Raw genomic sequence first — 14,648 nt, 5'->3', positions numbered from 1 at the left:
CCACCTGTCCCTCCTTCTTCCTCTGGCTCCGCCAAGCCCCCAGTATGAGTGAGAGCTGCTTCCTGCTCCCTGGGTCCCTCCACCTTTGGGGTTAGGAAGGTCAGAGTGGAAGCGATTTCGTTTTCTAATGGTCACCCTTCCCCAACCCCCCAGGGGTTTGGAGGTGACTTTGGTCTTTGCTCTGAGGCTCAGGTGGGAATGAAGTCTCTGCCCCCAGGCTGCAGAGTACCCCCTTCTTCCACTGAGACAAATGTCTGGTGAGCTGGAGGCCACGGTTCTCAACTTGGAATTCTTCCTAGGAATCCTGACCAACCGGCTGCAGGCACCTGCCCAATTCCATCCCAACCCTGGGAGAAACACCACGGAGGCCACTGAGAGAACCCCAAGGCAAAGAGGAGGTCAGGCATCTTCCGGAAGGTTGGGACCTGTTCTTGGGTTCTCTTTTCTCCATCCTGCCATTGTCCCAGCTCTGCCCATGGGACACTAAACAGAAGACAGTAAAAACAGGGAGGGCAAGGAGATACAAGGAAGCTGCCTAGAGGAGAGGCTGAGTTTGGTGATGCATGTGGCAGGGAGGTGCCTTGGGGAGTGGGGACGGAGGCTCCAGGACCTGGCAGAGCCCTCCACATCCCCATGACCTTTTCCTGTCCAAGTCTAAGCTCCAGACCTGGCAGGGGGTGTCTAACCCCACCTCCAGCACATTCAAGAGCAGGAATCCAATTTCCAGGCAGGTCAGCCAAAGGGCTTCATGGAAGGCTATTTGTGTATCACTCTGGATACCAAAAGGACAGGGAGGGCCCTGAGAGTTGTGTGTGTACATGTAGGCCCAGGTAGATTTTCAGGGAAACAGGAAAATGCCTGGTCACATTCGCTCCCTCTTGTTTCAATCAATCTTTCTGTTTCCCCACCCAGCCAGGTTTGACTCAGTGCCCTCACCCCTGAGCCACTCCCCTTTCCTCCCGGGAGGCTCAAGTGCTGCAGGGCTTTCAGAGTCAGGACAAGGTACTTGTGTGTGTTGGAGGGGAGACCCTGGGAAAAGACACCATCTCGGTACTTCAGGAGCTAAGTCCAAGTTCTGCCCAATCCAGAAGCAAGAACATGAATCTGGAATCCCAGACCAAGTTACAGAGACAGCTTTGGCTCCAGCACTTGAGCTCAGCAACCTTGGGTGCGTCTGAACAGCAGTTTCCTCATCAGCACAATGAGCCTAATCATCTCAGCCCTGAGAGCTTGTGGGGATCAAATGGGATCAAGTATTTTCAAGGGCTCTTTATCCTGGGCATGCTACTCATGAGGACTAATAATGTTGTTATAAGAGAGTGGAGCCAGGGTGCTCTGAACACACCTCCTGGGAACAGCTTTGGTGAAGGAGAGCCAGGGCAGACAGGGTATCTGGAAGGGGCACAGATCACGGAAGAAACTTCTCTGAGCCCTTCTAGTTGGAGAGACTTCCAGGTGCTTTGTAGCCCCACTCCAACTAGAACTGAACCCAAACCTGATGCCAGCCTGCAGCTTAGGCGCAGCCCAGCCCCAAAGCAGAAGGCAGACTCCAATCTAGCCGTGGCCCAGATTCTGCCCCCAAAATGGAGGTTCTGATGCTCTGCGACAGGGAACAGCAAGACTGAGCATAAAACGGAAGCAGAGAGGGGGAGCCGACACATCTCTCTCCCTTTCTTGTCCAGAAATGCAGTGGTAACAGCAATAATGGTGGTGGCGGCAGCAGCTTAGCAGCGCTCAGGGACCTCTTCATTGTTTATTCAGTTCCAATAAGTTAAAGGGCAAGGGTGGGGGCAGGGCCTCTTAGGTGAGGATGCTGCTAACCGAAGGCAGCAGCTCGGCCAGGTGCTCCGAGCTGCCCTCCGCCTGGCACAGTGGGTTGCCCTGCAGGTTGAGGAGGGTCAGCCTGGGGCAGGAGGTGAGAGGCTGGAGCACCGCAGGCTGCTGGAGGCCTTGGGCAGGAGTCAAGGAAAGCTCAGCTGGTTCTCCAGATCCGCTTGCTCCTGAACACCTGTCACTGCAGAACGAGCACTGCTACTGAGCAGCCTGCTGGATGGGCCCCTTGGCCACTTCCCAGTAGGACATAGGCCTCTAGGCTGCAGATACCTGCCGGGGGCCAGGCAGGAGGTGTAGGACCCTGATGCAATATGGTCCCAGAGGAGTGGTGGAAACTGTGGCCAAGGGGAAACCCAGCCCCTGCTGCAGAGGCGCCCATCATTCATCAATGGCCAAGGGCTCCCAAGTAGAAATGCAGGCCAAAGCATGCTTCAACTTACACGTTTTGAGAAGAATCAGAATTCTAGATTTTTTAAAGAATATAAAACCTCCTTATTTTAAACATACGATGTGGTACCCAAGAGCATCTATAGGCAGCGGTTTGTGAACTCAGGTTTGAGGGAGTCACTTCCTTCCATCCTGCAAAACTCTACCAGTGAGAGTTTTCAATGACAATGACAGTTTTCAATGACAGCCTCATACAGCGCCAGGCTATCCTCTCCTCAGCTTAGATGGCCAACACCCCCTCCTCACGCCCAGGGCATGCCCGTCCTGCCTCCTGGCCATCCCTTCCTGGTGTGGCACCTTGCCCTCCCTGCTGTCTGAACGGCACCCAGACGGAAGGATACGGTTGTTATACAGGATGAGCTCCTGCAACCGGGGCAGGTTGGTGACACCATCCAGGGATTCGATTGCGTTATCATTGGCCTGCAGCACCTGGGAGCAGGGAAGACATGGCAGGCAGGCAGGCAGCTGTCAGTATGGGATTGGTACAAGCCACTGGGGAGCCTAGGGTGATCAGCTTACAGGGTATGGAAGGGCTCCTGGGATCAAGCTGGGTGACAGAAGAGAAGGCTGGGGTCATCTGTAGGGGCTGGAGGACCCTGACATCTCTTAGTAGGGTGGGGAGACTTCTGAGGTGGAGGAAGGGGAAAGGTGTCAGGAGCCACGTTAGGCATTACTGACAAAATGGAGGCACAGCCCCAACTCCCTCTCCTTGTCCCGCAGGCACAGACTTGGGATGAAGGAGTTAGGCCTTGTGATTCTGACTTGTTTTTTCCTCTCCTCGGCTGAGTTGAAAGGAATATTGAGTTGAAAGGAATATTAAGGTGCTTATTGTTCTTGAGAGGAGCATGAGAAGGCACAAAGCCTTCTGCAGCTGTGCTCAGAGAATAATTCATAAACTTAATCATTGACATTCGTTCAAGGACCTTTACAGAAGAGTGTTCCAGGATGAGCACGTAGGCCGCAGCTTGAGGCCATGGGAGGGATTGCTATCTGAAACCTGTTTGTAGGGAAATGTTTATGGCAAAGGAGTTTGCTGAAGGGCTTAGGAATAATTAAAATAGTTAGAAGCTAAAGATTTAAGGAATGTTGTAATGTTAGCATATTTTACTATAGCTTATAGGGATTAGGAATTTTGGAGATATTAGTGGTTAGAAGCCTTTTTAGAGAAAGTGAGCTCAGGATACTAGGGGCCAACAGGATTTAGAAAGATAAGAAATAAACTGAGGAATGTGGTATGAAGCCCAGACATTAGCATGAGTTACTATGTATTCACAAGGACACATGAGAAGAAGTAGATAAGAGAATCGCTGAGGCAGAAAGGAAAACCCAGAACAATGACAGAGGATTGGGGGCTTTACCTCAAGACAGCGCAGGGCAGCCAGGGCAGGGGGCAGGGCTCGGAGACGATTGTGTGACAGGTCAAGGTGAGTGACCAAGAGCAGCTGCTCCAGATGGCAGAGCACCGTCAGATCCTGAGGAGGGGGACGAGATACCCAGCGAGGCCTGGGGGACAGCTCTCAGCTGTCGTTTATCAGGCCTTCGCCCAGTGCGCCCCACACAGGCCCTAGGGGACCCCAGCTGAGGACAGGAGGGAGCAGCTGGGAAGCATACCTCACCACCCTCGGCAGTACATGCTGCAGATCAAGGACACGGGGCCGGTGGCCTGTGGTGCAGGGAGCAGGGCAGGTACACGGTGCTGGGATGAACACAGACCACTAGCGGGGGAGGGCCTGGTGAGCCCGGAGTTGGTTTGGTGGGAGCAAAGGTGGGCAGCAGCGCCATGATAAAAATAACGTGTTGGGGAGATTGATTAGGAAGGACTACAGAGGAAAAAGAGAGTCAGGAGTTTGTCAGAAATCTCTGAGAACTATTCAGCTGTTAGGTGGTGGGGTCTGCCCCAGGGAGAGAAGCATGGAATGAGCTAAGGAAGAAACGTCCAGAAGGGCATGTGAGATGGAAGGCAAAGCGGGGGACGCTGAGTGTCTTGGCTGAGGCCTGAGGAGCAGATATAGACACTGCCGGGTCCTGAGGAAGAGGGAGGCGGGCCAGCGGGCGAGGGTGGGGAAGGCGCATGCGCACGCCCTACCTTGTGACCCAGGTGCAGCACGCGCACCTCCGCGTACTCCATCTTGAGAACGCTGTTCTCCAGCAGGAACTTGCTGCGCAGGTCATCCAGGTACGCTGCCCTCATTGGGTCCACAGCCTGGCAGGGAGAAGAGGGCACAGGGACTGTGTGTCAGCTGCCTGCCCCTTGCGTGTTGGGCTGCCCCCGTGCCAACTCCCGCGGACCCAACTTGCCTTGAGGGTTTGGAAGTACTGCAGTGTCTCCTTCTCGTACTGCAGGGGGTCCAGCGCCCTCATCAGCAAGATGATGGTGAGTAGGCACCCTGGGGAGAGGGCGGGGATTAGGAAGGTCCTAGCAAGGAGCCTGTCTAGGATGGGCCCTCCTTAGAGAAGCAGGAGCTCAGGGGAATCGGGCCTCACATTTATTCTCAGGCTCCAGCTCCTGCAGCTCCTTACAGGACTCCAGCTCCGACTGTAGCACCGTGGACTTCTCCACTGACAGCTCACACCTGAGGGTGGGCAGGGTGGGGGAGCAGTGCTGGTCATCCCCAGTAGCCAGTCTGAGACATCTACTTGAGCCCCCGGCATCCCACCCAGCTGCCCAGAGTGCACAGCCCTACTCCTGTCTGTGTGCTTCCCTGTGCTCATCACCTGAAGAGCTGCTCATCCGTGGCGGAGTCCCGGCACCAGCCCTCTTGGCGGCCTGAGAGACAGAGCAGGGGTAGGAGAGGACACCTGTGAGAGGAAGACAGGGATGGGGGGTGCTGCTGCAAAGCGGGGAGGCTGCAGGCTGGCTCACCTTTTAAGAGCACACACTCCTTCTGGGCATCACCTGCCGTCCAAATGACACGAAATGTATGCTGGGGCAACTGATCGTTGAGGGAGGTGGCGGGCAGGTCACAGAGCTGGGAGCACAGGGTTAAGAGAAAGCCCAGGCTGCACCACTTTTCTGACTGTCCCACCCCAGCCCTGTCCCAGCCCCGACTCCACCCACCAACCCTGGGATACCCAGATGTGGCTAGGCCGGTTCCTGCCCTCTGGGGTCCTCCACTCCACAGCCAGGGGTGACTCATCAACCATGAGCAGCAAGGTCTCCATGCCGGAGCCCACCTGGTGCAGGGGACAGAGACAGACCATCACTCCAACGGCACCAGGCCCACCATCCATGGTACCCTTCAGCAAAAGCTTCAGGACTCACGAGGAGGGGCCGAGAGAAGGAGACAGTCAGGCAAGCCTCATCCCGGCTCACGTGCAGGCAGCGCAGGGCATCCTGGGGATCAGCTGTGGGAAGAAATAGTCTCAGGTCTCCTTAAATATCCTTCCATTCCTTCTTGGCTCCAATCCCCACCTCTTCTGTACTGTTCACCTCGTCCCAGGAGCCACCGATGGTAGAACCAGGCACTCTGATCATTGGGATCAGTGAAGAAGGCGTTCTGCACCAGCTCCAGCTCTGCAGGGGCCAAGGAGGCATGGGGCTTTGGTTAGGACCCTTCTGGGCTCCTGTCTACCCCCACATACTGCCCTCTCTTTGGAGAACTTCCTGCCTTCAGTTTCACTTATATGCCAGCCTTACCCAGGGGCTGCATACATCAGGAGCCAAGTAGACACTTGGGCTCTCTGCAGCCAGGGGCTGGATCTTATGCATCCCCAGAGCCAGGCATTTTCCCGAGTGGTAACTTCAAGAGCAGGTCTAGGCATCAGGGTCAGAAGGGCAGCATGGCAGAGTCCTCTCAAGCACGCCCTGACCCTGCTTACCTTTGAGCAGCACATCCTCAGGGAGGCGCCCCTGGGGTCCTGAGTCTGGCTGAGGGTGCAGCTGGGGCAAGAGGCAGGAGCGGTAATGCCAGGAGGAGTAGTTGGAGAAGTTTCGGGTGATGAGGCTGTCAGTGAAGGCAAGCTCCTCTGCAGGGGGCACAGCTGCCTGTGCAGCCACAAACCGCCGGTAGTCCCAGCAGTGAACTAGGGGGATAGGCAGACAACACATCTCAGAAGCAGGGCAAGAAGAGCTGCCTGGCTGGGACCCTGGCATCCCCTTGGAGACCCCAAGAAACACCTCTGTGCCCTCCATGGAGGACATACTTGACCTCATCATCCCTTGTGTCATCAGCTCAGTGGGCCCATCCTGGCCATCCCTCCCAACTCTGGACCTTACTGAGGCCCTACTACCGGGACATGGGGCAGGTGTAGGCAGGGAGACAGAATCTGCAGGCACGTACAGTTCCGCTCATCAACCTCGAGGAAGCGGGCACACAACTCCAGCTCCCGGGCCCAGTTGGGCTCTGGCAGGCGGCTCAGCAGCCAGCAGCGGTGGTGCCAGGTACCATAAGACTTGGGGTTCACCCTCAGGCAGCTCTCCAGGAAGCCCAGTTCTGCCTTCACCAAAGTGGCCAACTCCTCGGGGGACCTGTGCCCAGAGGAATGGGGGTCAGGGCCCTCCAACACCCAGTCTCAGTTCACCCCTGACTTTCTGCACCCAGCCCTCCGCCTATGCCCCTGGCTGCCCCATTCTTCTTTCACCCCTGGACCCAGGCCGGGCAGGGCCAGAGCGAGGGCCATCTTCCTTGGGCGCTAAACTCTTACGTACTTCTGGACCTCCAGCTGCTGGAGCACCTCTCGTCGACAATTCCAGAGGGTGGCAAAGTCAGGGTTGGCTCCCAGAATCTGGCTTGTCAGTTCCAGCACTGACTCATCCAGTTCTCCAGCCTGGCGCTGAGAAGACAGATAGCAGGATCAGGGATCACATCACTCTTCTGCTACAGAGCTTCATAACATAAATAGAACTACTGAATGTTCTGTGAATGCCACACTTTACTACAAGTACTATACAAAGCCCTTTATGGGATAATATGTAATCTTGCAATCGTTGATTTTCACAACAGCCTTATGCAGTAAGTGCAATCGTTAGCCCTGTTTTACAGATGGGCAAATTGAGGTCCAAAGAGATTCAGTAGCTTGCCTAAGGACACACAGCTAGTAAGTGATAGAACCTAGATGTGGATTCAAGCAACCTGACTCTGAGGCGCAGTTCTTGGCCAAGTACTATGCTAAGGGAGCCACGGTGGGAGAGGACTACCTCTGAAGGCCCCACCTTCTGGAATACAGTCTGGGTGGCTGCCTGGTATAGCTTCAGCTTCTGTTCCCGCTCTAGTCTTTTGGCTTCCGCTTGCTCTTCCGATGTCTTCACCTTCAGGCGCCCGTGCTATAGGGATGGGCGGGTTGCAAGAGTGCAGGCTGCCTTGCTGGGGCAGACCCACCGGAACCACCCCTGCAGAGCCCCAGGTTTATATCGGGCAACGGAGGCAAGCCCACGCCGGACAAGGGCAAGGGCATGAGCATGCGGAGGTGAGGAGCTGGGCTCAGGGTTCTCACCATGGTGCTGGCTCAGATTCAGGGCAGGGGAAGAAGGGTCCACTGGTGCCCGTGAAACCTGGCGAAAGACGTGTCAATCATGGGAGTCCCGCCCCTTGGAGCTCCGCCCCTCGATGTCCCCAGGAAGCCGTGAGCAAGCCCGGGCGGAGACCCCTGGGGTGTTAAGGGGTCCTGGGACAGACACTGCAAGTCCAGGAGGAACCCACCCGAACCGGACTTGCACACGTGCGGCCCTGGCCACAGCCCGATCCGCCGGAGCCGAGCCCGAGTTGGGGCACGTAGGTGATGGGGACCACTCCGTGCCCAGAGGTTGCCGCTACCCGCCCGCCCCACGGCTCCCAAGCACTGCTGCCCACCGCGGGCGGACCCACCTGTGCTGGGAGGAGGCGAGCCGGACGCGGAGCTGCGGCGCCCGCCACCGAGCCCGAGCGCTGGCTAGAGCGGCGTCACGCCCTGGATTCTCCGAGGCGCAGCTCCCTCTGCAGGCCTGGGGAGGGGCTCGCGGGAGAGCCGACCGACTTCGGAAGCGCCTGCGCAGGATTCCTGCGCGCTCTGTTCGAAAACGCCAAGTTCCTGTTAGTCTTCTGGTGTGTCAGTGTGAACGCTCGACTCTGATGAACTCGGGAAAGCAGCGCGGGGTGCAGCTCCCAGCCAGATGCTCAAACTGCGTTTCAGTTGAAAAGATTTCAACAGCCGGAAACCCACCCTTTCATCGCTCGAGTGACCTCACTCTGGCCGCACTGGCCACCTCTTAGTTGCCAAACCTAACATGAAGTTTCCTGTCCTTATCTTCGTTGACGTCTGCAGTGTTTGATGCTACTGACTTGCCTCGACTTGACACCGTGTTCTGGTCTCTCCTGCAGTTTCGTCCCTCTCTTCTCGTCTGTTCACCTTGTTTTCCCCTAAATGTTGTTGATCTCCTTTTCTCACTCCTTTCTTCACACCCTGCTCCTGGAAGAATGTTCACAAATCCAAGCCTTCAACTGCTTGAAGTTGGAGCTCCTCAGAGCTCAGTCCTGAGTCCACAGACCTCCTGGCCCACACTTTCTCTGAGTGACTACATCGACATTCTTGCTACCTGTACTGCCCTGGCACTCAAACTTGTATCTCCAGTCCATATGTCTTGCAAACTGTAATAATGGGGAAAAATACAGACACACACATATTCATAAGCCTATTAGGTATCACCTGGGTGTCCAAGAGACACCTGGAACTCCAGAAGTCAAAAAGTATCATTGGCTCCTCTCCTTCCAGTCTAACCTTTGACCTTCATGTTACCTATATCAGTGGATGACCTCCGCACTTTTCCATAGTATCTCATAAATACCCTCTCCATTCCCACTGTGATAAGAATTTCAGTTCATTTATTCCAGAGATAGTTGAAAGTCTTTTCAATGTCCCCTCATTTTCACCCTGTCACCCCTTTATCTCTGTGTTGCTGAGTCAACCTTTCTGAAATGCAGATTCGATTGTGATGTTTCTCTGCCAAAAACCCTTCCATGACGCTTTTTGGGAAAGACTCTGAATCTCTCAGGTCAGCACATCAGGCTTTTTGGCATTTGGGCCCTGCTTATCCCTATGGCCTCATGTTCTGCCTCTATGAGAAACTCTTCATTTCAGCTGATAGAACGACTTGGGGTTTCCCAAGCTTGTTAACCTGTTCCCTCTTCCTTACTCTCCTTCCTCCACACCTCTTCCTTTGCCAGAATAACTCCTGTTCACCTTTAAAATTTAACTCAAGTGTCACCTCTAGGAAGCTTTCCAAAATACCTGTCTGTCACTGACAACACTTATTCCTTTGTCCTACTGTGACGTCTTGATGTGTATGCTAGATTCTCCTAGGAGATTCAAAGTTCCTGGAGGACAGAAACATTTTTTTTGGTCCTCCTTCTCCAATACTTGGTCCCGATTTTCAGTAGTTATTGCATAGTTATTTGAATGAATAGAACACTACATAGTGAGGACTGGCTTGGCTGGGCCTAATGGTCAGTGCTGTACACATTTAGGGATCTGAGAGATTGTGAGGCCTGGACCAGCTCAGGAAGGTTTCCTGATGGAAGTTTCATGGGTTCAGAGTGGCCACTGATTGTGTATGTGTGAGTGTGATGTATTTGTGAGAAGTGTGTGTCCATGTGGCATATGTGTGTTTATAAGACACATCTGGGTAGGAAAATATGGCTTTAAATTCTTTATATTTCTTCCCCACCTTTCTTAGGCCCTGGAAATGCGTGTAAAGTGTCCGCTCTCTATTCTGTCCTGACATGCTTCAGGGAAGGAGACACTTGCCCTGGCCTCCTACACTTGCAGTCACCTTCCTCACTGGGACTGAAGTGACAAGCACTGTGTCAAGGGCTTTGCACACACACAGGATTACATGTGGGAGGCAGTAAGGAGAGTCCTTAGGAACATGGACTCTGGGATCCAACTGCCTAGGTGCAAATTCTGGCTTTGCCATTGTTTAGCTATGTGACCTGGGCAAGGTACTTAATATCTGTGTTGAGTTTCTACTGTGTCTCAGTATTTTCAACTGAAGCATAGGGAAAATAATGTTACCTACCTGCTAGTGTTGAGTGAAAATTAAATGTAAAAGTCTATGTAAAGTGTTTAGGACAGAGTCTGAACAGTACTGAGCAAGGACAGTACTGGGTAAGGTAAATAATAATAGTAGTACTTTTTTCTTTTTGGCTGGGCTGGGCGTTCATCGCAGCGTGTGGGGACTTCTCTCTACTAGTGGCATGCGGGCTTAGTTGCCCCACAACATGTGCTATCTTAGTTTCCTGCCGCTGCTGCTGCTGCTGCTAAGTCACTTCAGTTGTGTCCGACTCTGTGCGACCCCATAGACGGCAGCCCACCAGGCTCCCCGGTCCCTGGGATTGTCCAGGCAAGAACGCTGGAGTTCCCTGACCAGGGATCAAACCCATGTCCCCTGCATTGGCAGGCAGATTCTTAACCACTGGACCACCAGGGAAGTCCTAGTAATTTTCTGATTTTCTTAACAAATATGCCAGGAGATAGAGGCTCAAAGAGAAAGGCTAAGTAACTTGCTAAGTGTCACCCATGTAGTAAGTGGTCAAATGGACATAGTTCTGATCTGGCCCAGTCCTCTCTCCACCTCACCAGCTACTTTTTTGTTTTGTTGGTTGAGTTTTTGGTCACTGTATATTCTTGCCTCCTACTCTGTAACCACTCACATGTACAACCAGATATCTGGGAAGACAGGTGCCCACAGGTACAGATGTGACAGGTGCAATCTTATTACGTCATAGTCGCAAAGGGTGGAGGAGACGGGGTGGAGGAAGGCTGCAGTAGGCATGAAATATTTTTTCATGATTAGCAATCCTGAAACTGGGAGGTTTGAGTCAAGCAGACTTAAGGGAGGAAGTGATGCTTAAATCTGCTTCCAAGAAGGTGGGGCCTGGTTTTGGAAAGAGGACAGGAAGGGCATTTCAAGCACGTGTTATGACAGGAAGGTGGGTGAGAGATAGCCAAACAGACTTAGCTGGCTGGCAGAGACTGAACCAGGTGCCTGTAGAGATAAGAGCAGTGGAGCCAAGACAAGCCTCTTGCTTTAAGGCAAAAGGATGTGTCAGGAGTTATATTTGGCCTCCTGTGTGGGATAAGTGGGAAGCAGGCAGGTGTCTGAGGCCACAGTCTGAATGATGCTTGAGGAAAGGATTTTACTCCCTTCTGTGCAGAGAAAAGAGCAAGAATAACCGAGTACTGACCTGGCCCAGACATCCTATTTGGGGCACTCACCACCTATCATGGTTGCACGGTGAGGACCAGTGCATTCAGTGGGTTCCCACAGAGGTCAAGTTGCTTGCCCAAGGCCACACAGCTGGGAGGAAACCAAGTGCCCCTAACACTGCGCTCACTCACCGAGTTTGTGATTAGTCTCTCTAACTAATATGTATACCCTCTGATCTCAATCCTGTGCTAACTGAACACCAATCAACCAAAGTCAGATGACTAAAACTGCTGTTGTCGATAACAGAAGAGGGCAGGGTGGGCGCAGGCAGGAATTCCACCCAGTAGGGAATGGGGACCACGGGAGGCAGAGTTGAGAGACCCACCGACAAACTCTAGTAGAGGCATGTCAGGGCCAGACTTGGGCGGTGGGGTGAAGAATCCTCACTGGGGAGTGAAGGAAAAAATAGACTGTGAAGAGAGGTTCTGTGACCTTGAAGCCAATATTAATAACAACTAAATTCTTTACAACCAGGATAAAAAGAAACTGAGATTCTGCCCAAGGTCACACAGTTTGTAAGTGATGCAGCCTGGTCTCATGCTGAAAGTCAGGGTGCCCTTCAGAGGACAACTGAAATCACCCTTTATATACACACAATAAAGTTTTCTCCTTCTCTAAAACAAACTGACCAACCAACCAACCTTGGCTGTCTGATTTCAGAAGACACCTTACTTTCCCTCCATCTAGCTTGTTCACTGTGCTCAGCTGTGCCCAACAAACGTCCAGAGTATGGGGATGTGAAGCGTCGCAAGACTTCTGGGAAGCTGGGGTGGGTGTTCTGGAGAGCCAGGTTGGGAGGGAGTTCTACTGGGAGGAACTGATGGTCTGGATGATGGTCAGAACTGATGGTCTGGATCTTCTTGAGGCCATAGTTCTGCAGGGTATCAAGCAAGCAGTGGTTAGATGTTTGGAGGGGGCACCCCAGGCACTTGAGGGGAAATCAAATGCTGGGAAGTCTGGGCCAGGCTCCTCTGTCCATGGAATTCTCCAGGCAAGAATACTGGAGTGGGTTGCCATCTCCTCATCCAAGGGATCTTTCTGACCCAGGGATTGAACTGGCATCTCTTACATCTCCTGCATTGTCAGGTAGGGTTGTTGTTTTTTTTTTTTTTTTACCATCAGCACTATTTTTTTTTTTTTTTTTACCATCCTGGGCTTTTGGGAAGCCCAGAGATCAGCTTAAGTGGCAGTAAAGGAGTTGCAAGGGGGAATATCTGAGCCTGCCACCTGCCACCCTGAAGGAAGGGCGGAGATGAAGCTTCTCTACACAGGAGCAGAAGTGCCCACTTCCTGTCTCTTGCAACATGGAAGCTCCTCTCCCTCAGCTTCTTGAACCTTCTCTCTAACCTTGACCACCACCAGAACAGGACGTCAGAGCTGGAGAGGGCTCGATGGATCATCTGGCTCCTGCTTATTTCCCAGCAGCCCTTACACACTTGGTAACATGAAATCACATACACGTTGGTGGCAGCCAGGGCTGGAAACCAGGTTTCCCAGTGATTATCACAGAGGTTCTGCAGCCATCAGCTCCATCCTGGGACATGTTTAGGGACAAAATGGTTAACTGTGGGTAGGATGATAGGATAGTAGATATAACTGGTAGGAATTTCATCTCCAAATAACAGTGATTAATGTGTGTTTGTCAACTTAGAGGGAAGTCTCTACTGGTGGTGGCACTTTTCAGTGGCATGCTGGCTGAGCACACTGCCATTCTCAAGAACTGAAGGCTGCTAACACATAGTTGGGAGCAATGCTGGATGATGGAATCCAGATCTAAACTTAATTTGAGACCCAGATTTGACCAGATGGCATCGAACGGGGACAGAGGCACAGTCTGGTTCTTTGGTCCTCAAACCATCCTCTGCACAAGGGCATGATGTGTGGGCAATGGAATGACACCAGTGGGCAGACAGGGTGATTCTGGTTGGGACAGGGTTGGTAAGAGCTAGCACCTTGCCAGAAGTAGTGGCCTGACTTTGAGCAGTATGAAGAGAACTTTAGGACCCAGAATGAGGGGGTGCAGAGGCCCCAGATCTGTGATGGTCAGACCCTGTTGGGAGTGTGTGGTCCATTTTAAGAGGGACAGGGACAATCAGCAAGGTCCGGAGGGAGAAATCAAGACGGTGAGAACAGGCCATGACCAGAAAGAGGACACGGGAATGTCAAACTGGGGGAGAAGACTCAAGGGGCAGAGGATCTTCAGATTCTAAGGGCTTCTAGTTGGAACAGAAGCCATATTGATTCTGTTAATCTTGACAGCAAAGAACAAAGACCAGTGAATGTATATACACTTGCTATGGGGGAAGACTTTCTTACAATTAAAGCTGTCCAAAGATAGAATGGGCCTAAATAAGTGGTGGTGAATTCACCATCATGAGAGAGGGGGATAACCAAATGTGTGCTGGTCAACAACTTTGTGAAAATGGGGTAGAGAATATTCGAGGACTAGAATGTTCTCCAAAGTTATGAAGGAATCTGACTCTTGGGATGGCCCAGAGGGCTAGAATGACTCAAAGTCCAAGAAGATCCTTTATATTCACCACCTCCCCAAGGTTCTGGGGTCCTTTGTACTTGATCTGAGGGCTACAGATCTCCTCTCTGCTCCTCAGTTTGCTCTGCCAGGTTGGGGAAATTCCTTGATGACCAGTGGTGCCACCAGATACCCATAACTGGAGAAGAAGAGGGAATAGATTGGCCAGTGAGAGGGAAGGGCAGGGTGCCAAGGCTGGGCCCCAAAGACAGAAGGGCCCCAGAGGGAAAGTCCCGATGCTAGAGCATCTTATTTCCCCCAGGGTGTGGCAGGTGCTGACTCAGGTTGGCAAATCTAGGGGAAGAGATGAAGGGAAAGCAACCAGGAAATGCAATTGAAAAGCTGGAAAAACTTCTTGAGCCAGAACTAGTCTCTGTTACAAAAGCCAGGTACTGCATGGTGGCTGGTGAAGATGACAACCTTGCCTTAAAATTGCCCAGAGTATGGTGAGGCTGGGAACATGGCCAAGAAACTCACTGCCTGATGGCCTGGATGACAACCACCAGTGCACAAGTCGAGGGCATGCCTTGGGTTTGGGGCATATACAGTGCGAGTGGTGCCAAGAAGTAGTAGCCCTGGATTCTACGCCTGCATGAGAAACAGAATCCTTAGAACAAGGAGAGACTGTGGGGTGCTCTGGCTGGTAGATGAGAACAA

The 14,648-nt window shown here is 52.7% G+C and overlaps 1 protein-coding gene across 1 annotated transcript; it reads right to left on the bottom strand.

Annotated features, from left to right (window-relative positions):
* Positions 1-1,734: 1,734 nt before the first annotated feature.
* RABGGTA (Rab geranylgeranyltransferase subunit alpha) lies at positions 1,735-8,174 on the bottom strand. Its single transcript, XM_061430328.1, has 17 exons — positions 8,085-8,174; positions 7,714-7,771; positions 7,433-7,543; positions 6,929-7,053; positions 6,561-6,748; positions 6,100-6,303; positions 5,711-5,794; positions 5,543-5,625; positions 5,353-5,454; positions 5,144-5,249; positions 4,996-5,047; positions 4,765-4,853; positions 4,579-4,667; positions 4,367-4,483; positions 3,639-3,752; positions 2,622-2,709; positions 1,735-1,949 (listed from the first exon to the last, which is right to left on the bottom strand). Exons 2-17 carry the CDS (start codon positions 7,714-7,716, stop codon positions 1,801-1,803), a joined length of 1,704 nt encoding a protein of 567 aa, XP_061286312.1. The 5' UTR covers positions 7,717-7,771; positions 8,085-8,174; the 3' UTR covers positions 1,735-1,800.
* Positions 8,175-14,648: the final 6,474 nt, after the last annotated feature.

The sequence above is a fragment of the Bos javanicus genome, chromosome 10, assembly GCF_032452875.1.
Source record: "Bos javanicus breed banteng chromosome 10, ARS-OSU_banteng_1.0, whole genome shotgun sequence".
Taxonomy (NCBI): Eukaryota; Metazoa; Chordata; class Mammalia; order Artiodactyla; family Bovidae; genus Bos; species Bos javanicus.
Note: the sequence above shows the minus strand (reverse complement) of the source record. Positions and strands in the feature narration are given on the sequence as shown.

Bases quoted from the DNA above. Each gene is read 5' to 3' on its own strand.
- RABGGTA (XM_061430328.1), bottom strand. The intron at 7,054-7,432 runs GTGGGGCCTTCA...CTGTCTTCTCAG, and splicing joins CCCAGACTGTATTCCAGAAG to CGCCAGGCTGGAGAACTGGA. The intron at 5,250-5,352 runs GTATCCCAGGGT...CTGTGCTCCCAG, and splicing joins ACCGGCCTAGCCACATCTGG to CTCTGTGACCTGCCCGCCAC.